Genomic DNA, 24,230 nt, shown 5'->3' with positions numbered 1-24,230 from the left:
TACATAATGTTCCATTATATATTCACTCTATTTTGTAATGACATGGTGAATACAGTCGCTATTGTAATTAATCCGTATTGCACCAAGAAGGTGCCCATATTGAAATGATTTTTTTTTAAATGAAACGAGGGGTTGAGGACAGAGAAAAATGGTTGCATAGACAAGGCTTTGCCTTTAGACACTGATGATGACATGATGAAAGTTGTTTTGAATGCTCATTCGTTTTTGAGTGAATCTACACCTGTGCATTAATGACAAACAACCAACACTTTAAATCTACCCTCTCCATAATTGTTTTAAGAACTTACTACTGAAGCAGAGACAATTTTCGTTTCTAGCATAGCACTTCCGCCTCCTCTGATCCAAAATGGCTTTTACCACTTCTAACAATATTTATTATAGGAACTGTCCTTTTGAAAATGTGAATAAAGATGTTGCTCTTATTGGAACCTATTTTCACTGATTTACGCTATTTAAATGTGGCCGAATAAATCTTACCTTTCCGTATATCGCCATGTAGTTCTGCACAATAGTCTTAGCACAGTTGTAGTCATTAGCGCAGTCATTATATGCTGTGGAAAGAAAAGCATGAAATAAATAAAGGTACATTAATTTATTCATTAATCAAACTTAACATATCTGAAAATATTTTATTTAGTTTAGAGAATGTGGAATATTTCTTCAAACGCTATCTATCTACGAGCCATTATGTTCGTGAATGATCAAATTCCATCAATCCTATGTAAGTATAATATGTATGATACGAATCAATTATAATATCACTAGGTTAGTCCACTTTTCTTAATATTTGTAGGTGTATACAGTGATTGTTAATATTAAAAGTTTATCATTTTATCATTTGCACGGGCAGCTACTAGTAACAGTATATTAGGTTAAGACTGTAAAGGGTATGGAATGGATTATATTTCTAAAATTTCAAGGAAAATAACACAGCATACCTATCTCAAGAGAATCTACTGATAGGGAGTTTCTAGTTCGCCTCTGTGTGATTAGCTGCCACCGCGGGAGACTCGGGCTTGATTCTGGCTATGCCACAAAATTTGAAAAAGCGATACGAGGTCTGAAACGGGATCCTCTCAGCTATTGCACCAAGAAGAGCCCTGGCTCAGGTGCCCTGAGTAGAGGGAGGAGCGCGGTTTGGTGACAACGGGATTGTTAGTTGAGCACTGGCATTAGTTCCACGTACTTGTGTTAGGCTCCTCAGTTTCATCAATCCTATTCGACCTCCCTTTGTCAACTCTTATTCTTTTCCGACTCCGACGGTATGAGAGCATTCCAGGCCTAAAGAGTTTATCATTTGCACGCCCTTCGTAGCCTTTGTTTTTCTTTGGCCGATACCTTCATTTTTTCGAGGTTCCGGACCCCTTCAATTGTTAATACAGGATGGTTGCTTAGTTGCACTTCCTCTTAAAACAATAATCACCACCACCACCACCAAATATCTACCGATCTCATCAGCGTGGTCCCGTTGTAAGTGGGGGCGGTAGAATACACTCTCGGTATCCCCTGGTAGTCGTAAAAGGTGACTAAGGAGGATACCAGGGGCTCTCAAGTCAGAAACGTGGGTTGGCCACCCGCTAGTTCAGTCTGGCATTGCTTCCACGTACTTGTGTTAGGCTCCTCACTTTCATCTAACCTATCTGACGTTTCTTGGTCAGCGCATGGTATTTTCCTAGGCATTTCACCAACATCGTGGTCCTTCCCTTTAGTAAAATGTCCGTGAATTGTGTACGTGACATATCAAGAATTTGTGGGATTTTTATGCCCCAGTTTCATGCCACTTAGTTGCACCACCGAAAATTTACAACGCTTACAATCTCTTCTTATATTTCTACAAGGTGCATCTCTAATTACAAGCAGAAAGGAATTTCAGGTCCGTATGGACGAACTACCACATGAGCTATTTCGTATATTCTCAGGATGCAAAGAGCAAATACAAGTAAACGGTTCAGTTTAGGAACTTAACAGTGATATTCTAGTTTCCTTGTAGCAACTTCAGTCACATAAGATACTCTCAAACTTTTCAGTTCTTCTCGGTAATAGTAGGGACAGATACACCTTTCGCAAGTTTCAAATGAGTATAATTCAAACTGTTGTTGCTTAACAAATACAGATACTACAATATTTAGCACCAAAAATTCACACCCGTGAGAAGAGTTTGGGTTATTAGGCCGGGTGTATGCGTAGTGATTCAACCACAGCGTGTCATTGGGGTTGTCAGTTGGAGTGGCACGCCTTTCCAAAGGCGCTGCCTAACAGTAGCAAACTATCTACTGCTAATACTAAAACGTTTTCATTCCTCCCCTGAAGGGGAAGGCGGGCCTCTTAGACGGTGACGCCATCTCTCAGGCCGGGAGATGTGTTACGGTGAAGGAGATGCTCGGTGAAGGTGAGGGGTTTGGCAGCCGTGGCCTATACTAGGAACTGTCCCGGCATTCGTCTTAGTGCAGGAGAATAGAAAACCACGGAAAACCATTCTCAAGACAGCCGACGGTTGGGGCCAATCGTGAGGTCCAGCCCTATCCCGCCTTGCGAATGCAGAGGGGTAGAGCCGTGGCCATCCCTCCTCTACTCGGTTGGCCGGTCAGAGTGCAGAGCTGTTGGACCATGAACCAGGCGTGGCCAGTTGAGGGCCGAGACGCACTCTGCATCTACCGACAAACTATTTTTATGTGTTTATGCTTTCATTCCTCACTGTGAAGGGGTGAGGCGGGCCACCACAGGGTAACACTCTCCCTCTGGTTGGGAGAGTGGGCATGTTATAGGAGGAGAGAAATGTAACTGAGGGCGTTGGAAGGGCATGGTGATACCTTAGAGATTGTTTTAATCGGTTTTGTGGGTAAGGGGGCATGATATGAGGGTAGTCTATATTTTATTTATTTGTTTGCTAACTATTGGTGGTGGGGGTCATCATATTTTCTTTCTTTTTTCCTTCCTTTTTTACGCATACATATACGATAGTGCATATTACTAGTTACATCTGAATTTGAGTACACTATTACAGATATGGGTGTGAACTGGATTTTCTGTTGGACAATATTTATGCTGGTGGAACATAGAACAAGAGTTGCATCTGAATTTTGAGAAAATTTACAATGCTAGAAACACAGAATGAATTGGAACAATGATGTGTACAAATGAATAGATGGGTAGAATTTACGTGAATACTGGCTTACAAACTACTTTTGAATAGGACGTAATTATATATCCAATATATATATATATACACAATGATAGATGAACTGAGTTTACAAGGTACATTGAATATGGAGAATATGAGATAACAGATGGTACAACTGAGAGGTCAACGGTGAGGAGAGCCAACAGGTTGTCTGAGTAAAAAATGTTATCCACTGATGACCATTGTTGGGGAGGGTGTTCTTGAGGGCGGATTTGGGATAAGTTTTATCCCAGTGCAGCCTGTTCCTGTGGAGGTGGCCGGTCTGTGGGTTCGGTGAGAATGCGGTGATAGTGAAGTGGGGATAGGGTCTATAGGGGGGATCGTAGTGTGGATGTGGGAATTGGGATGTGACAGGGTTGTTGGAATCTCTGGAAGGGAAGGGAAGGGAAGGGAAGGGAAGGGAAGGGAAGGGAAGGGAAGGGAAGGGAAGGGAAAGGAAGGGAAGGGAAGGGAAGGGAGACGTAGATGTCAAGTTTGGGGAGGGGGAAGATGTCGCATAGGTCCTTGGTATGGAATAAGGGAGGGAGTCGGACGCAGACTTTTTAGACATTCCCTACTAGTTAGGAAATAAGGATTGCTAACCTGTGACGCAAGTGTAATAGCAAGTGCAATAGACAAACATAACTTGGAAACAATATTATTTAACGCATGGGTAAATAATCCAAATACTTATTATTATTATTATTATTATTATTATTATTATTATTATTATTATTATTATTATTATTATTATTATTATTATTATTATTATTATTATTATTATTATTATTACTTGTGAGGTATGGCTATGAAGTGTTTACATCAATTTATTAGTATTAGTATATTTTTCAGTCACTCTTTTCTAGTCCAATAGCACTCATTTTTTCCAGTAATCTTCTATGATCTACCCTATCAAATACCTTAGATAGGTCAATCGCAATACAGTCTAATTGGCCTCCTGAATCCAGGATATCTGCTATATCTTGCTGAAATCCTACAAGCTAAGATTCAGTGGAATAACCTTTCCTCAACCCACACTGCCTTCTGTCAAACCAGTTATTAATTTCGCAAACATGTCTAATATAGTCAGAAAGAATGCCTTCCCAAAGCTTACATGCAATGCATGTCAAACTGACTGGCCTGTAATTTTCAGCTTTATGTCTATCGCCCTTTTCTTTATACACAGGGGCTACTATAGCAACTCTCCATTCATTTGGTATAGCTCCTTCAACCAAACAATAATCAAATAAGTATTTCAGATATGGTACTATATCCCAACCCATTGCCTTTAGTATATCCCCAGAAATCTTATCAATTCCAGCTGCTTTTCTAGTTTTCAACTTTTGTATCTTACTGTAAATGGCATTGTTATCATAGGTAAATTTTAATACTTCTTTAGTATTACTCACCTCCCCTATCTGGACATTATCCTTGTAACCCACAATCTTTACAAACTGCTGACTGAATACTTCTGCCTTTTGAAGATCCTCGCATACACACTCCCCTTGTTCATTAATGATCCCTGGAATATCCTTCTTTGAACCTGTTTCTGCCTTAAAGTTCCTATACATATCCTTCCATATTTTACTAAAATTTGTATGACCACCAATTATGCTTGGCATCATGTTATCCTTAGCTGACTTCTTTGCTAGATTCAATTTCCTAGTTAAGTTCCTTCAATTTGTCCTTACTTCCATAACCATTTCTAACTCTATTTCATTCCAACCTGCACCTCCTTCTTAGTCTCTTTACTTCTCTGTTATAATATAGTGGATCTTTACCATTCCTTACCACTTTTAAAGGAACAAACCTATTTTCACATTCATCAACAATTGCTTTAAACTCATCCTAGAGTCTGTTTATATTTTTTTTACAATTTTCCAGCGATCATACTTTTAAAAACTCCCTCATGCCCGTTTTATCAGCCATATGGTACTGCCTAATAGTAATAATTTTAATACCTTCCTTTCTTTCACATTTTTTTTAACTACGACAAAAACAGCCTCGTGATCACTAATACCATCTATTCGGTTTCTCTATAGAGTTCATCTGGTTTTATCAGCACCACATCCAAAATATTCTTCCCTCTGGTTGGTTCCATCACTTTCTGAATCAGCTGTCCTTCCCATATTAACTTATTTGCCATTTGTTGTTCATGCTTCCTGTCGTTCTCATTACCTTCCCAATTGACATTTGGTGAATTGAGATCACCTGCTACTATCACATTCCTTTCCGTATCATTTCCAACATAGCTGATTGTCTTATCAAATAATTCTGAATCAGCGTCAGCGCCACCCTTTCCCGGTCTGTACACTCCAAAGACATCAAGTTGCCTATTATCTTTAGAGATGAACTTTACACCCAGAATGTCATGTTTTTCGTCCTTAACTTTTTCTTAGCTTGCAAATTCTTCTTTCACCACAATGAATACTGCCCCTCCTACCATTCCTATCTCTACGATACACACTCCATTTCCGTGAGAATATTTCTGCATCCGTTATATCATTTCTCAGCCATGATTCAACTCCTATTACAATATCTGGTAAGTATATATCTATTAAATTACTTAAATCGATTCCTTTGTTTACAATGCTTCTACAGTTGAGCACTAACATTTTTATGTCATCCCTACTTGATTTCCAGTCCCCTGTTCGCTTAACACCGCTCCCTAGAACACCCCGTTTCCCTGAATGTACCTCCTTATAACCCTTCTAAACAGGTTTCCTAACTTATATGTACCACTGCGGTTTACGTGAAGGCCATCTGAGAGCATATCCTTGTCTCCTACCCACACATTAGGATCTAGAAATCCCACTATCATTTTCCCACATACCCACTCCATAGTATCATGTATACGTAGTTGTGTACAAACCTTATAATCATAGTCGTCGTATCATTTGTGAGGTTATGTCATGAAACATGTGGTGTGTATACATTAATATGAGTTTATTTAATGTAATAACACGTAATTAATATTATAAAATTTATTATTACCTGTATATATGATGTACAATCCAATGTAACTTAATGCAACACAATGAATAAGTCTAGAACAAAGCAATGCGCGACTAAATTTATGTACACAGTTCCTCACATTTTAAATACGCTATTGGAGACTCTCGAATTTACGACAATGCATGTTATGTCATATTCTTCTAGAAGCCTGGCCAGGCAACGTATATAAAGAGGCAGTCTTGAGGAGTGAGTGGAGTTGTTTTAATGAGACTTGTGTGGAAGTCATGTTAACCGAGTGTTTGAAGTCAAGTATTGCACCCGCTCACTTCCTGAGTCCCAGACTAGCATTTATCTCAGGGGTGATCAGTTCGGAAACGATAAAAAAATTAGTATATAAAGAAATCAAATTAATATCGGCGCATCAAATGAACACAGGGATGAACGGGGCATGCAAATTAAGGTTACGGGGAACGACTCATTCATGGATACAACCTTTTGACTCCACAATAGGACTGGGAAGTGACAACTTAAATTCCTTGGGCATACTGGACTAACTACAATGAAAAGATATGGAAACTGTTTCCTATTGAAATTGCAATGAGGAGCAATTTATTCACTTATTTAGCAAAATACACATGATGACAATTTTACATTGGGACACTTTCATCCTGAAAAATAAATGACATACTACTTGGATTTTACCTCACTACTCTGGTAGTGTAAAACATTTGGTGAATTCGCCCCAATTGGTTACTGGGGATCGAATTCACATCCGTATGATTTGACGTTTCACCGCTGGAGATCTTCTTTCGGAGACGAAGGCACGACAGTAACTTTTTACTGTCGTCTCCTCGTTCCGTTTGGACATGAGACACTTCCGGTATGTACATTCTGGTGAGCCGGACACCCACCGTGGAAATGTTATCGCCTCGAAAAACGGGAATTTATAGTACGGACAAATTCTAGCCTATTATTTCCAGATTCACAAACACGCCAGGTAGAGCTCATTAACTCAAAGCCTATTTCAATATTTACACTTGTCAATACGACAAGACGTACGGAAAGGTTCATTACTATGCTCTGACAATGAAGACATGTGCCGTCCGTGGGTTATTTTCGTATCTACCGCTAACAATCTCCCCGGGAAAACCCAACATCTGGTTCTGAGCAGTTCGACACAGGACGACTGTCCCTATCATATCCTCCTACGATTATTAGATAATATTATTACCATTCTTTATCTGATCATTATTATATTCTGTGACTACCATCAATTAATTTATTATTATCATTAATTTCAATTATAATCCTATATTTGATTATAATCATTTGTCTCCGGGTTGATTGTATGCCAACCCTTGCCGACGTTTCAAACGAAGGGTCGTTCTTCCTCCTAATTTATCCGCACAATTTAATGATCAGCTTCCTCATAAAATATTATTATTATTATTATTATTATTATTATTATTATTATTATTATTATTATTATTATAATATTCGTAACAATGAATCATCCTCGCTATAATACTTCAACTTCTCGCTCTTATTATTCTCATCAAAAAAATAAAATAAAAAAGTAGCTTCAATGGTTCTTCTTCTTCTTCTTCTTCTTCTTCAAATATTTTATTTATTATTATTATTAGTTAAAAATCTCAATTTTTTCATTTCTACTCCCAACATCATTATTATGTCCAAAATATAAAAAGTAAATTCTTCTTCTTCAAATATTTATTTAACTTATTATTATTATTATTATTATTATTATTATTTCACGTTTACACTACCGTTAGCGATATTTATGGTTAAATGCATAAACCTTCACAATTTCAGTCTACTTTGGCACTAAGCAATTGATTTACGACAAGACTCACTTGGAGTATGATTATTATTATTATTATTAAAAATGGAAAGATGATATTTTAATTTCCACTCTTTAGAATTTAGTCACATATGTTAAATCCCGTTATGAACCACTGAGATCTGCTTTATATTGGTCGGGACAACACGGTATTCGGGACCGTACCTTTAATTTCGTACTGCCGTTAATTTTATATGGGGACACACGTCCTCCCAAGATACATCTCACAACTTATGGCACATCGCGGCTGGGCAAATACCTCCAATGCCGGCGATTGCTAAATTATTCCTTCCAATTTGAAGTCCATTTCCTTTTTTCGGAACTCTTCAAACATTTAATTCATAAATTAATCCTCGGTGCGTGGATTCTACCACTAATAACACCGGCATATGCATTTTATATCATCTTAGGCATTGAGATTCATCTATTTCATCATTACAAACAATACGGCTCAATTTATTTCACGCCGGATATTCGTCCCTCATGACTTCCAACTCTAAATATGGGCTCAAACCACTCTGGGCTCTTAACATATCGTGACCATTCTAATTCACGTGCCTCTATCGCTTTTAAACAAATTTTAATGGTTAAAATAAAGTCCAAAAACGTGAAATCAACAATTTACGTAAAATCAAACTGATTACGCGAATGAAAGTCTTTAACGCTACATGTCATCTCCACATTGATTATTATATTTGCACTGGCTAACTCACGAGGCACTGTCATTATTATTATTATACTTTAACTCGCAAACGCACAAATATTATTATTAATTTACTTTCCTTTGTCAACTCACAAACATTATTATTATTAGTATTTTAATGACCTTCCGTACGCAACACAAATTTTGCATACTCTGGCTCTTTCATAATCTGGCCGTCTAATAGAAATTATTCCTAATTAAAATACAAATGATCACCGCAGTGAATGAAATCAAATAAATGGGTTAGCACAAAAAAAAATTTAACACTTGAAATGAACTTAAGTCAAAGTATTACAAACAGCATGCATTAATTGAAAGAAATATATCCCATATTTACATTATATACAACAAACAAATACTCAAATTAATTAATCTAACCCATTATTACGTTAATATAAATTAGTTCGTCCGTCTAACAAAAAAATAAAATCATGGACTCGGGAGGCGGACCATGTTAAGTAACCATAATTAATTTACACTGAACCCCGTTTAGTCGCGATAACATCCCCCAAATATCAAATTTGTGTACTCATTCCTATGTAGAATTCCATTGTCTCGTAGCGGATGAGATATAGGCCTTACGGCCCCATGGCGATTTACTCGTCCATCATTCCGCACAATATAAATTTAACACAATAAAACACTTCTGGGTGACTACCCATGATTACCACCTTATTACACTATTTTATACAAGAATACTAATAACAAGAAAATACTTATAGGTGCTCCTAGACACCTGACACTCGCACAATATACTCTTCATATACGCCCGAAACACACGTCGTGACACATTACGACGAAATGTCGTTCATTTGAACCGGCGCGTATCGCGTCTTCAATCGGCACTTCCTGGTTTATTTCTAAGCCGTCTTGATAATCGCCTAACTCCTATAGTTCCCTGTTCGGATGGTTATTCACCGTCTATCTTGAGCTATTTACTTCAGGCTCCGCACACTGCCTTCCAAAGGTACTATCGGCGTTCCGTTAATTATTTAATCACATGACATTTATTAAATTCAACATACAGTTGTACTGATTATTTACACTCGGTACTATGGATAATCTCACTGTTCGTCTTAATTCTCCTAATAACTCACGCACTTTCAGCTCTAACTGACTTCGAATGTGTCCCGAGGTACTGACTTACAGAGTCATCGTGTCAGAGTCTCAACTACTTCATACGAGTGACACGACTGGTGACCGATAACGACGGGTGACTGGTAAGAACTAAGTGATGTGAGGTTCGACCGGTCACAACTGGTGACTTCAAACGACTGGGTGATGTGAGGTCCCACTACTGGACTTTTATGGACGATATGGTTTCCCGCCGGGGTCATCCGCGGTCATATCCTGGAGAGGGGGGTTGGTTATACTAAATCGGCATATGCAGGTGGATTTGGATCTCTTGCTTTATCCTACTTAATACACTGGCGATACACATTCATGTGTCGTATTCTGAACTCATATCGTTCGGTGATCATGGAAATATCACTTAATTCCTGTCCTCCACCTTTCGCGCGCTAACTCGGCGTCCCTGATGGCGTGCTCATCTCGACCAATGGCGAGATAGCGTGGGTCATTTCCACGAATTCATTACTTTAATTTATTACGGTTACAATTAATCAACACGGGAATGATATCACAAAAATCCCCTCTATTCAATTATGTGGTTGGAATAATTTAATTATTGTTATCGGAGAAGCTAACTGGAGTTCACTCTGAGTTTTTCTTATGTTGGTTTATCTGCGGGCCTATGATAAATTTTCCCATTGGTCAACACCGCTTCGGTTAGTTTGAAATCTCCTCCTTGTAACGTGACAACACCAAATGCCTCGGGGCGTGGAAAAACTGGTACGTCATATTCTCGGTATTGGTGATACATCTGCTCGCCCTTGGTCCGAAATATATACTCTTTCACTTCCTCGTAGTCATTATTCTGTTGTTGTGAGCTCTAGATTTAATCCTTATCTTTTGACCAGGAAACCTTCTCCCCATCATGACAAGCTTAACTGTGGCGACGGCTTGTCGCGCGCACGGCTGGCTATGTTGAAATTCTCCCGTCCACACAAAACTGACACTGTATTCAATTTAATATTCCTATATATCTGTATTTATTTTCAAAAAAACCAAATCATGAAACTAGGCCTATCTCATCAGGGTACAGTATATGAATTGGTTTTGTTGACTTGGTCGTTGACTTGCATCTGTTGCAGTCTTCTTCTGATTCTTCGTGTAGTGTTTTGTTATGATGGCAGCTTGTAGAAGATATACATATAATTTGTGAATGAGGTAGAGTTCACAACTGACAGCATTTTGTGTGCGTCTTTGTGAATACATCACCTGCTAGAGGAGAAATGTTTCTCCAGTATCAAAATATGCATTCTCCATGCCAATTACGACTTTCACAGCCACAGATAGAAAAGATATGTGTAAATATGTCCGCAACACGGAAAAGTATAGAATCTTGGGTGCGTTTTGGTCTTGGGAGTCGAGAGAACAAGTACAGATTGTTTGGTCGTTCCTCTCTTACGGCATGCACTCCACCCACAGGGTAGATAAAAGGAGTTCCGATAAATATGTAGCATCGTGATCTACGTCCAAGAATATGGCCACTGAATTTAGCACACGATTTTATGGCCAAAATTATTCGCAATACTTTATGAGACAAATTCTGCTGCCTTCGGTGACGCAACCGTGTGTAAGGGGCTTTGCTAACGCCAGTCAAATAAAGTGGAAACTCACTTGAAACATTGCGCCATTTGTATAGAAGGCAGTGTTCTCGCACACGTGAGACGAAGAAGACGATAACTTAGTATAGACAGATGACGAACACTGGTTACTACGGTGTTTACGCTAATTGTCTACGCTAATTCCAGATAAAACCCGAGCGCAAAACCATATCCATGTTAAAAATCATAGCAATAATCTTTTGGGTTATTAAAACCGTGCGTCTTTGCAGCGTTTCGCCCATAGAGCTCATCATTACTATTTGTGACATAATGTTCAGATTTTTAAGAAGTTTAGCAATTTCCTATTATTGTTTAACAAATTCGCATATTAATTATTTGCTGTTAACAATGTTCTGCACTATAAAAGCTAAAACTCACAGAATATTTTCGCGATATTTTCTGGAATAATTTAATTATTTATCCATCAACAAAATATTGCTCGGTTCCTTGGGTGAATAGTTTGCGTAGTAGCCTCCGGTTCAGAGAGCCAGCCAGGAATTAACCACGTCCGTTTAATTCCTCAAACTCGGTGATTGGGTGTTGTTGTTCATCTTAGTATACATTACATCACACTACCAACAACCACAGAAAGACAGAATAGTGAATACATCTCTTCACATAGGGTTGACGTTAGGACACGCATCTGATCGTAAAACTGGTCTTAATCTACACATAATGGCGCTCCAGAGTAATTGGTGTATGCTCTAGAATCGTTAAGATATTCAGTCGATAAATATATTACCTTAATCCCTACCTTTCGAACCTGTTTTTCTGTTTTTCAATACTGGTCATACATTTTGGTTAAATTACTTGCATCAAAGAAAAGGACCTGGAGCATGATGCTTATAGAAATAAAATCCACTGCCATGCAAAATTTCTAACAATATGGTTTGAAACCATTACAGACTTTACAAAATATAGCCATTCGCATTATTTATATCTGTGTTTCTAATATCAATATGTATATAGAGTAACGAGACTTAAGATGGCAAAACTCTGTATGGATAACAATGTATATGTCGCTAGCACAAAGAAACATTTTGTATTGAATCTACGGAGGAAAAACACGATATGTCCAATGAGTGAAAGTATCTTCGCTGCCTTTGCAAGTTTTACAACACTGCCCACACAGAATGGTTGAAAACACTTTGATGACCTTGCCACAACAAATACGAGCTAATCGGAATTAAAACTGATTTTGGATAATCTCGCCAACTTTAAAATGCGTCTCCTGAAAAATCAGGTTTTTGGACATAATCTGGTTCTGCCTTAGTACCACAGATATATTGAGTGCATCCATTAACACCTACTTCCAAAATATGTAAAGTATCAAACATATGCCCTCTAGAAGTCGGCATTAAATAATCATCCAATATTTTCATGTACAAGATAAAAGCTAACTTAAGTCACTGTAATCTTCATGTAAATTTTAACGAACGGATTCATAAGTATGATACTCGACACTCCCACAATCCAATTCAACGAAATACGGAATACATATCCTATGTTTAAACCTTTAATTTTATACCAGAATCTATCAGACTAAGTACAAATCCACTTTCTGGTTGCCTTTAAGACAAAAACAAAAGAATATTTACTGGGTACCTATTTACTGATAAATTATCAACTTGTGTTAAAATTGTATTACTACTAGCAGTTGCATAGCTGAATATTGTCATTCAGTGTATTTCATTCTTAGAATTAATGCTAGGATGTAATTATTACTTTAATGTGCTCTTCCCCTCAATGCGAGCTTCCAACTCTTTCGGGTCCTGATTTAAATTTTAAAAATACGAAAAATAACTGAGTGCGACGGACGTACCAACTGACAAATATTTAACATATCCTACGAAGTGGAAGTGACATCTCCAAAAAAAAAAGAAATAAATATAAAATATTTTGATATATAAAAGTGTTCCTCCTCCCTTTAAAACTTCTTAACCCATATACACCCAGCTGCCATGTTCACTGACATTGATAGGAATCCGCCAACTGTTGGTGTTATAGACTGGAGTCGAAATGCCTTCTACAGGACTGTTCCGAAATGCCACGAACAAAAGTGAAATAGCCTTATCTGCAACGAATGAGGTATTGTAATCAGAAGATGAAAAAAAGAAGAAAAGAAAAGGAAGGGGCCATATTTGTTCGAGTTGGCCCTCAATAACTCTTCTGTTTTCTTTCTTTCCTCCCACTTCTTTTCCTAAAGAAGAAAGAAGAAGGAAAGGAAAACAGGAGCCATATTTGATCGAGTAAGTCCTCATCACCTGTTCTCTTTCTGTCTTTCTACAGAGCTCGATAGCTGCAGTCGCTTAAGTGCGGCCAGTATAAAGTATTCGGGAGATAGTAGGTTCGAACCCCACTGTCGGCAGCCCTGAAAATGGCTTTCCGAGGTTTCCTAATTTCACAACAGGCAAATGCTGGGGCTGTACCTTAATTAAGGCCACGGCCGCTCCCTTCCCACTCCTAGCCCTTTCCTGTCCCATCGTCGCCATAAGATCTATTTGTGTCGGTGCGACGTAAAGCAACTAGCAAAAAAAAAAAGAGAAAACTGTCTTCCTAAAGAAGAAGAAGAAGAAGAAGAAGAACAAGGAAAACTAATAGTTCATATTTCATTCAATAAGCCCTCATCCATTGTTCTTTTCCTTTCCCCTCGATTTTCTTAAAAGAGAAGGAAAAGGAGAAGAATGGAGGAAGGATCGAGTAAGCCCTCAGCAACTGTTATTTTTATTTTTTTCCTACTTCACAGCTTTCCTTAAGAAGAATGAGAAAAACAACAACAACAACAACAAGGTAGAATGAAAGGAAGAAAAGAAGACGCCATATTAGATCGACTAAGCCATCAGCAATTTTCGTTTTCTTTCTTTCTTCACTACTTTTCCTAAAGGAGAAGGAAGGAAGGGAAAGAAGAAGAGGAAGAAAATAAGAAGGATAGAATGAACCATATTTGATCAAGTTAGCCCTCAGCAACTGCTCTAGAACTTCCTCTACTGTTTTTCCTAAAGTAGAAGAAGAAGAAGGAGGAAAGATGATAAAGAGGAGCCATATGAGATAGAGTAAGCCCTCAACCATATTTGTTTTAATTCCGTTTTCCACCGCTTTTCCAATACTTTCATGGGGTTACGGATGCGGACAAGTACGGAGCGCGTACCAATCCGCTTACGGGTGGGTACAAGAATAATTTTAGAACTGAAAAACGTTCAAGAGTAGTTAAATTACACTGAGCCCACTAATGTCTCAGATCAAATAACCTTACCTGCGTCTCGTTCTGGATCATCATACTTAGTCACGGGTCTCCCTGCAGACACCCAGTACACTCTAGAGATGTAGAAAGGCCCGCAGTAGCCGCTGCGGCAGTACAGAGTCATGTTACATCCTGAGGCAGCTTCACACAGACATCGCAGGCAGGCTGAGTGCAAGTTGGATACATACACTGAAACATAGCATATTACGGACAATTATTAAGGATTAATTCGGGAAGATATTAGCCTACCTCTTCCAGGATGATCCAGAAGAGAAGAGCCGTAAACAATCTCTACTGATATGCATTCAGGGCAGTCGCCCAGGTGGTAGATTCCCTATCGGTTGTCTTCATAGTCTTTTATTAAATGAATGCAAAGAAATTGGAAATTTAGTGAACATCTCCCTTGGTAAGTTATTTCAATCCCTAACTCCTCTTCCTATAAACGAATATTTGCCCCTCTGAATTCCAGCTTTATCTTCATATTGTGATCTTTCCTACTTTTAAAGACACCACCTTCGTCTACTGATGTCATTCCACGCCATCTCTACACTGAAAGCTCTGAAGATACCACTTAGACGAGAAGCTCGTCTCATTTCTCTCAAGCCTTCCCAGCCCAAATTTTGCAACATTTTTGTAACGCTACTCTTTCGTCGGAAATCACCTAGATCAAATCGAGCTGCTTTTCTTCGGACTTTCAGTTCTTGAATAAAGTAAACCGGGTGGGGATGGTGATTGTTGTCTTAAGGGGAAAAACAGCATAATTTATTAGTCTATCAGTCCCGAAGGGGAGTAGAGTCTTAAAGAATACTTTTAAAGAAGAAGGATGATGAAATCAAGGGAGGCATAATGCATAACTTGATTTGGCGATCACAGAGCGCTACCTAAGTCTGATATAGCTTCCACTTACTTGTAGATTCCTACAAATCAAGAAATTGGTAAAGTCGTAAGCAAGCCTATGTAGTTTGACGTGACTTTTGATATCGTGACCACAGAGGCCAGGGATAGGGGTAATTACTACATTCTACCTTGTTACTAATTTTATTGTAGGTTATGTCATCATGCACCTCGAAATATGAACATATAAATCCGGTTTCTAACTTCTGACGGGAATCGAATCCACGTCCTTACAGGTGAGTATCGAGCACGTCTTTACCATCTCGGCAAGGTGGTTTCGTTGAAATATCACTCACTCACTCACTCACTCACTCACTCACTCACGCATCTCCTGCTACTCCTTTTGCAGCACAGGGGTGAAGCAAAATTCCTCCATTTCATTATGGTGCCTGTCAGTCTCTTCCCTTCCTCTACACTCCCCTCCTCCACTGATCTCCTCCATGCCTTCCTCCGCCCCCCATGTCTTCATGCTCCGTGGGGATTCCAGTCTAATGCTTCCTTCCCAATAGCTCATTCTGGCTTTCTTAAAATGCCCGGCCCCTCTCGATAGCAGTTACTCGCCAATGGACACAGTGCCGAGAGCAACTAACGGAAATTCCCTCGCAACTCCCCGAGAGCTAGCTTGTCTCAACTCGCTCGCTAGTCGACACGTGCTCCCCGGCCCTCTCGGAGATTAGCTCTCCAGATGCGAACTGTGCTCGAATTGTGGCGAAGCTATCGAGACTTCTGGTTCTATTTTCAATTTAAAGGTGACTAAAAATTGGTCACCGGAGGAAACAAAACTGTTATTTGAAATGTATGAAAGTCGAAAGATTTTGTGGAATGTGAAAGGTACCGATTACCGTGACAGGGTGAAGAAACATAACACTTAAGAGGAAATAGGAGTGAAGTTTTCGTTTCCTGAGTTGAAGTTCAAAGGAAACTTCATAACGTAAGGAGTCAGGTAAGTCTATTTAATATAGTTTAATTAAAAGTAAATTGCTAGTTTATATTTTATTACAATCACATCAAATTGTATGGAAGTAAATATATTATAATGATTGTAGCCTGATTATTATTATAATAACAAGTATGTACTATAATGCATATTTACAATATTTAAATTAATTAATAATGTGATGCTCTCTATTGTTTAAAGTATCTCAAGAATTGAAAAAATTGAAAAACAGAAAGAGTGGTAGCGGGACAGATGACAATTACCAAAGTAGATTTTTTTTACAGAAAATAATCACAGCTTCTGTGACTTGTCAGTAGTAGTGTGATGACATTTCGATTGCTCTCCAATCTCTGCAGGTGCACAAGTGGACAGAGTGTAACGAAAACTCGTGAAAGCTATCTTGGCGAGTGACTCTCCGGGTACTCTCGATAATTATTCGGGCCGAAATTAACACTCAAATGGACAAACACCTGAGAGCGGATATCGAAAGTTATTCTCCCAGTCAATCTCAAATGAAAACCCACCCTAAACCAGGCTCCGGGTGTTTACATTGAAATATACTAATGCAGTTTATTACAATAAAACTTGTTAAAGACTTGTATCAGAAACCGGCCTTCCGTTGGGTACACCTTGGCCCATGTTGTTGGAATAACCACAATGAATACGTCAACAGTTATCCACTTTTATTAGTTTTTGAAGAACTTGACACAGATAGGTCTTATGGCAACGCTGGCGTAGGAAAGGACCAATAGTAGAAAGGAAATGGCCGAGGCCTTAATTAAAAAATCGATCACCACTGATATGCATTTAGGGCAGTCGCCCAGGTGGCAGATTCCCTATCTGTTGTTTTCCTAGCCTTTTCCTAAATGACTTCAAAGAAATTGGATATTTAATTGAACATCTCCCTTGGTAAGTTGCTCCAATCCCTAACTCCCCTTCCTATAAACGAATATTTGCCTCAATTTGTCCTCTTGAATACAAAGTTTATATTCATATTGCACCCGTCCACCTCCCGAGTCCCAGACTAGCATTTATCTCAGGGGTGTCGGTTCATTATTTAAGTCATCAAATATAAATATAGCGGCATAAATGAACACGGGAATGAACGGAGCAATTTAAAATTAAAATGGGGAAAACTCGATTGTAAACTTGAATTTAAGGACTCCATGATAGGACTAGGAAGTGACTGTTAACTTTAAAAAGGGTACCATCTAACTACAATAAAAAGATTATGAGAATGGTTTCCTTTGAAATAATTTGCCAGAAGGAGCAGTTTATTACGCCATCCGACGTACGAAACTTTGATACATTTGGCAACGATATTTAAATTCCCACACATGTTACATAAACAAATCACTTGCTATACCGCAAGTGGTATCAATATCTTGCTGGGTTGCTTCTGAAAGAAATTACAAGTGGAGTATAACTCATGGGTCGATTCCATTTGAATCGAACCGTTGTTCAAGGATATAGCTTCCTTCTATCGGGAGCCCGAGCATAACCCATGTTACGGTCGGCTTCTCGATTTAACTAAGATGATGTACTCCGGCTATATACATTTTTCCGAGACCGGTACTCGGACTGGGTAATGTTTCTCGTGAATTACGAAAAATGGATTCCACGGACAGTTCCTATCTTACGATGTCCAGCTGATGCCATACCAATGAATTAGCATTTACATTTTATTTACACATGATCTGAAATGTTACAAAGTAGCCTCAGTAGACTACTGCCACAGATGAGATAACGAGAAGCGATGGGAAATACCGTGCGGAAACCGTACGATAACGAGGTCACAAATGACTAATATTTATCACACTTATTATTCAAACATACGAATCGAGGGATGTTGTCACCAAGTAATTTAATCCACTATCGTCAGAAAATTCATTTAATTATCATCCTTGAAATTATTATTATTATTATTATTATTATTATTATTATTATTATTATTATTATTATTATTATTATTATTATACTCAACGGTTCCTGGCACTGTTACGTTTGATTAATATCGTCATTATTATGCGGGATGCAAACACAAATGGTTATTGATGTTATTATTATTATTATATCCCTCTTGTGGTTATTATTATTATTATTATTATTAAATAGGTGACTCCAGATTTTATTATTATTATTCACGCCACTCAAGAGGTTATTATTATTAATGAACCGGTCACTTCCGCCAAATATATTAAGATATCGGTCGCAATTATAATTATTTCACTGATCAACCAACGGCATCATTACTGTTATTATTATGACAATTATTATTAAACTGACCGCGATGATTTAACATCGTCCTTACATTGTTATTATTATTATCGGTTGCATATTATCATTTAGATTCCCGTTTAACATCTTTATCAACGCTCATTTACTTAAGGCGGTCCAATCATTTATCTGCAATATTTATTATTATTATTATCACGACATCATGATTGTCATCGCTCGTCATTACAATGATTACAATATACGATCATTTATGTGGACTCTGAACTCTCATTATCCTTAGATCCGTAGTATCTCGACGAATAGCTGTGCAGTCTATTTATTTCGTACATGCTGTCACGGGTTCGAATTCTACCCGCTACGTAACTCAGTATTTCTCTGTGACACTGCCCGTACATTTTACACTCATTTCAATATCCTAAGTGTCTCTCGTACGGAATTTATTTTCCTTTCTATCTCAATATTCCTTGATTCATTTATTTCTCACAGAATTATCAACTGACTTATTTATTCCACTTTTGACATCGTACGACCTTTTATTATCTGACTGCAGATTCTTTAACATTTTTCTATCTCATTTTGATCTACGCCTTAGTTCATTCTCCACAAATAATCGTAACATCTTGAAATTATATTTACCAAAATTTGACAATCATGGTTTCGTAATATTAGTCCTACGTGTTCCGGCTAATGAATTGCAACTTTAAGACACGACATTTATACGTAAAAAAAATATTGGACCGTAATTTAAACCACACGTTCATTAACATGTACGGATTATTAGCACCGATCTACATTTCAATATTATTAATTTATCAAGTTAAATTACCACACACTTTAATTCCGAATTAAAAACGACATCCCGTCATTAAATGATTTCTGACAAACTCAACACCTGATCACTTAAATTTTATTATTACGCACTGATCACTAAAAATTCCAATATCTCATGAATTATTATTTTTTCCAAATTAAATTTTAAAAAAATTCTTCAAAAAAGTAGTTTAATTATTTTTATTATTATTATTATTAATTTAAAAAAATTAATTTTCGCTTGTTACACGGTAGTCCACTCTTAATATGTTTAACGCATAACCCCTTTTACAAATTCGATTCATTCTGGCACTAATCAACTCCAGATATGATTTACTTGGAATATTATTATTATAATCGCTTCTCACAAATTTGAACAACTTCACTTTGAAAATATGAACATACTAATCACAACAAAACACAACTGGTATGGCGAAGCTGGATTTTCCTTCAGTGTCATTACATAGCTCGTTAAAATGACAAAACAGAAAAACACATATCGGGTCTTATTTAACTATCATAACCAAAATCAAATGAAAGACAATTATTGACTACAAAGAAATATGAATGCATGCGTGACTTAACGTACTACACTATATATACAAATTTACATCTCCAACAAACTGAATACATAAAAGACCCGATTATTTACATTGTCATATTTACTACTGTCCGTGCTACAAATTTAGGATGGGGTCGTTAAGCGACTCATCTTGTTACAGAAGGTAACCAAGTATAATCAAATTATTCCCATTTTTCCCATCACGCTAACATTTCCCAAATATTATTTACAATTTAGTACTCATCTTAGTTATCGGTATTCCGTTACAGCTTTGCAGATGAGAGGCTCCTTTCGGCCCCTCTCTGCATTTTACTCCTCCATTCTTGATGGCGTAGTTTCACAAAAGATTTCCTGGCACATTACCGTTTTACACTAATACCTTAATTATCACAAAACTTTCACCATTGACAACGTTAACACTGAACACTTTAACTTTTATACAACAAATTAATATCCTAGACCCAAAAATTTAATATTTACACTATTTTAATCTTCGTCCAATTACCGCACAATGGACCTGGACACGTACGACGAGGTGTCAACTTTTACGCCCGTCGCGATTTATGTCGTCCGACGCGATACGCCCGTTTCATACGGCACTCTTGAAGTGTTCATGATAGCGGTTCGATATTGCAAAGTACAGGCTACTATTCCCTTAAAGTACTGTTCGTCACACAGTCTGTTATGTACGTACTTATTGTGGTACAATTTATATTACTCTCTTGCAGTGCAATTAATTTACTTCACTGATATTTATAACTGACAAACACTGTCCTACGTTAACTATTTCCAGTTCATGTTGCTTGAGCGCGATCACATTTTACTAACACTGGCGGATGCTCGCGCCATTAAATGTTGAGTTACTGTATGCCCGTAAAATTCGAAGTTAGCTGCGACCGACAGTTCAGCTCCAGAGATTCAGTTCAAGTGTGTTGGCGAGGATCCCTTGTCCCGTATATATGGATGAAGCTTTCTCCCGCGGATTCATTGACGTCATACCCCTGAGGGAGGGGGTGGATTTTTAATATCGGTACTTGCACTCCGAATTGGATGTTAAAATTTACATCAAATTAATCCACTCCGCTAGCATATCTGCTGGATTAAATATGAACTCCTGGTGATCACAGATTTAGGAGATACGGGTGGATTTAGCTCCTCACATTTCGCGCCTTTGGAAGCGTCCCTCACAACGTGGTCTTCGTCCAGCCAATGACATTCAAGCTGTCTGGTTTCCAAGAAATCCAGCCTTCAATTTATTTAATTTGCCAATAATTATTGATTATTTTTCCATGCGTGACATCTAATAAATTCATTACATCGATCCGTGTACTCATAATAATTTATTACTGATTAATTTTGAAGTTACGAGAATATCTCATCCATCATTCCTTAAGATGGTATCCCTGAGTCTTCCATCAAATTTTTACGATTGGCCGGCAAGCGGTCACGTGATTTAAATCTCCACCTGCCCGAACCTAGGCTAGCGAATGTACTGGCAGCCGCTGTAATTTTCCACGACGTCACCGGAATCTCCGTTCGCCAAAAATATCCCAACGTATTACTCATGTAGCGAGCTTCCTTTGTGTTCACTCTCCCCTTCTCTTTCTGACCAAGACTTATTTGTGGACTCTGTATTTCCTTGTTCGCCAACTAATGAGATCCCCTGCTGTGAAGTAGCTAAAATTTGTTGTGTCGAGCTAATCCGTCAGGCTCCAGTCTGTCGTCCTTCCTTCGCTCCTATTTCGACATTACATAAACGAAATATTTTCAACTATACTTCTGTATTTCAATAAATGTACCATATATTATTTTATCAATCAAATCATGACTGACTATGGGCCTAAGTCACTCGGGTTCATCTTCCTCTTGCCCAGGTAAAAAAATCTAGTGAGCATCATGACATTTTTTATGAGGTGTCCATCTCATCACAATCATGATTTGACATCGGATCCTCTGTTCTGCCACGGCTATTGATTTCATCTCTCAACATCTGGTTCCTGAACCTTAACTCCTCGTTCTGTCTTTCGATTTGATGGATCGTACTGACAAATTCCTGCACGTCGCTGTCTATCTCTCCACACTCCGGACATGGCCTTGCTTCAATTGGTGTATGTATTACTTGGACTTCTTCTTCCCTTCCGTCTTCTTCTTCATCATCTTCTTCGACATCATCTTCTTCCGGCTCGTCATCTGCTTCCTCTCGTTCATCCTCTGCTTCCCTTTGGTCTGCTGGCGTGTGGTATAGCTTTAAATTCGCAGCATTATAGATGTTCTCTGAACTTCCATCCAAGCTCTGAACCTTGTAAGCATTGTTGTCATAAGTTTGTATAATCTTGAAAGGGCCCACGAACAATTTACAAAACTTGTGGTACACCTTCTGCTCTGGGTTAGATACACTAGGCTTCTTCACTAGAACGAGCTCGCCAACCCTCAACGGACGGTGGAATCGCTTATTCCTTACCCTTCTCAATCGTCGTTCTGCTTGTGCCTCCAAATGTTCGCGTGTCTTTCTAATACAAATTTCGCTGGATACGCGTGGATCTGCAGGACATGCCACTGCATTATGCCATGGCCTGGCCGGATATCTATTAAAGTGAACCACTTCCGGTATCTGGCCTGTTGCTTCGTGGATCGTGGTGTTAATACATTTAGTTATAATAGGCACCACGTCAATCCACCGCCAATGTGCCTCGGAACAATAGATCCTGCAAAATTTTGCAATCTCTCGCATGATCCTCTCTGATGGATTCGATTCGGGATGGCGAATCGAACTAAGTACATGCTGAATGTCTAGTTGTCGTAATTGATTTGCAAACGCAGCAGATGTGAACTGACTACCATGATCAGTAAGGATCTTCTTAGGCTTCCCCATCTGTGGAATGATATGTGAAGTAATTCCTCGTAGTACAGTTTTAGAATTTGCCTTTTGCAGCGGATACAAGGCTACCAATTTAGAGAATACATCTAAACTAATAAGGATGAATTGATTTCCCCTACGGGCATTGGGGAGCGGTCCGTACAGGTCCATTGCGAATATCTCGCGGGGTTCAGTAGGTAACAGTGGGCGCGGAGATTGCTTAAGTAAGTACGGATTAGGTTTAATCCTTTGGAAGACGTCGCATGATCGTAGTACATTTCGGACTGTTTGGTTCATCTTGGCCCACACGAATGTCTCTTGGATAGTTGCCAAAACCTTCCCTATACCTCCGTGTCCAATGACCCGGTGTACATGGTTGACTACCGGTACTTGCATTTCAGATGGTATGACTATAAGAAGTTTCGTGTGTTCCTCATCCAAAAAGTTATGAAGAACCCCATTCAAATAATGGTAGCTCGCTGATAATTTACTAGCTCTGTCATACTGTGGATTGTCTGGCTGCAATGTTTTGTTAACGAACTCTATCATCAAGTTAGTGAACCCATCTCTCTTCTGTATCGCTCCTATGTCCTTCAGATTCCTTAAGACCTCCTGATCCTCTTCTATCAACTCAATTTGGTGGATTACGACTTCCTTCGGGTTTGGATGTCGACTCAATGTGTCTGCCAAAATATTGAGTTTCCCGTGGCAATGTTCGACTGTTAGATCAAATTGCTGGATAAATAATGCCCAACGGCTAACCCTCTCACTTGCCATATTGGTTTTCATAATGAACGTCAGCGCTTTGTGATCGGTACGGATAACAATCTGAAAACCATACACGATCTTCTTCCAATACTGCAAAGCGTTCACGATAGACAACATTTCCAATTCCGTGATAGTGTACTTTACCTCATGCTTCCGCAATTTCCGGCTCATTAAGGCAATATAGATCTTTATGCTTGGATCATCGGGGTTTTCCTGAAGTAATACGGCTCCTATACCTATGGTTGAGGCGTCTGTTTGAATTATGAATCTGAGGCTGAAATCAGGGTATCCGAGCTTAACATTATGCAGTAATCGTTGCTTGGTCTGAGCGAACGCCTCATCACAAGTATGGTCCAACTTCCATCGATTATTTTTCTTAAGTAGGTCCTGCAATGGTGCTACTACGGTTGTGTAATCAGGGCAATGATCAGCGAAGAATATACACATTCCAAGGAACTGCCGAACATGTTTTACTTTAGTAGGCTTAGGAAACATCC

General features: G+C 38.5%; 1 protein-coding gene across 1 annotated transcript in view; it reads right to left on the bottom strand.

The window, feature by feature from the left end:
• Positions 1 to 24,230, bottom strand: part of LOC136883245 (lysozyme 2) — a 73,269-nt gene that overhangs the window by 16,328 nt on the left and 32,711 nt on the right. The window contains exons 2-3 of the mRNA XM_068229764.1: positions 14,680 to 14,856; positions 499 to 572 (exon numbers count right to left, since the gene is read on the bottom strand). Of these exons, the coding sequence (XP_068085865.1) occupies positions 499 to 572; positions 14,680 to 14,856 (251 nt within the window). The remainder of the gene's footprint in view (positions 1 to 498; positions 573 to 14,679; positions 14,857 to 24,230) is intronic.

Source organism: Anabrus simplex, chromosome 1 (genome assembly GCF_040414725.1).
Source record: "Anabrus simplex isolate iqAnaSimp1 chromosome 1, ASM4041472v1, whole genome shotgun sequence".
Taxonomy (NCBI): domain Eukaryota; kingdom Metazoa; phylum Arthropoda; class Insecta; order Orthoptera; family Tettigoniidae; genus Anabrus; species Anabrus simplex.
This window is presented reverse-complemented; position numbering and strand designations above follow the sequence as displayed.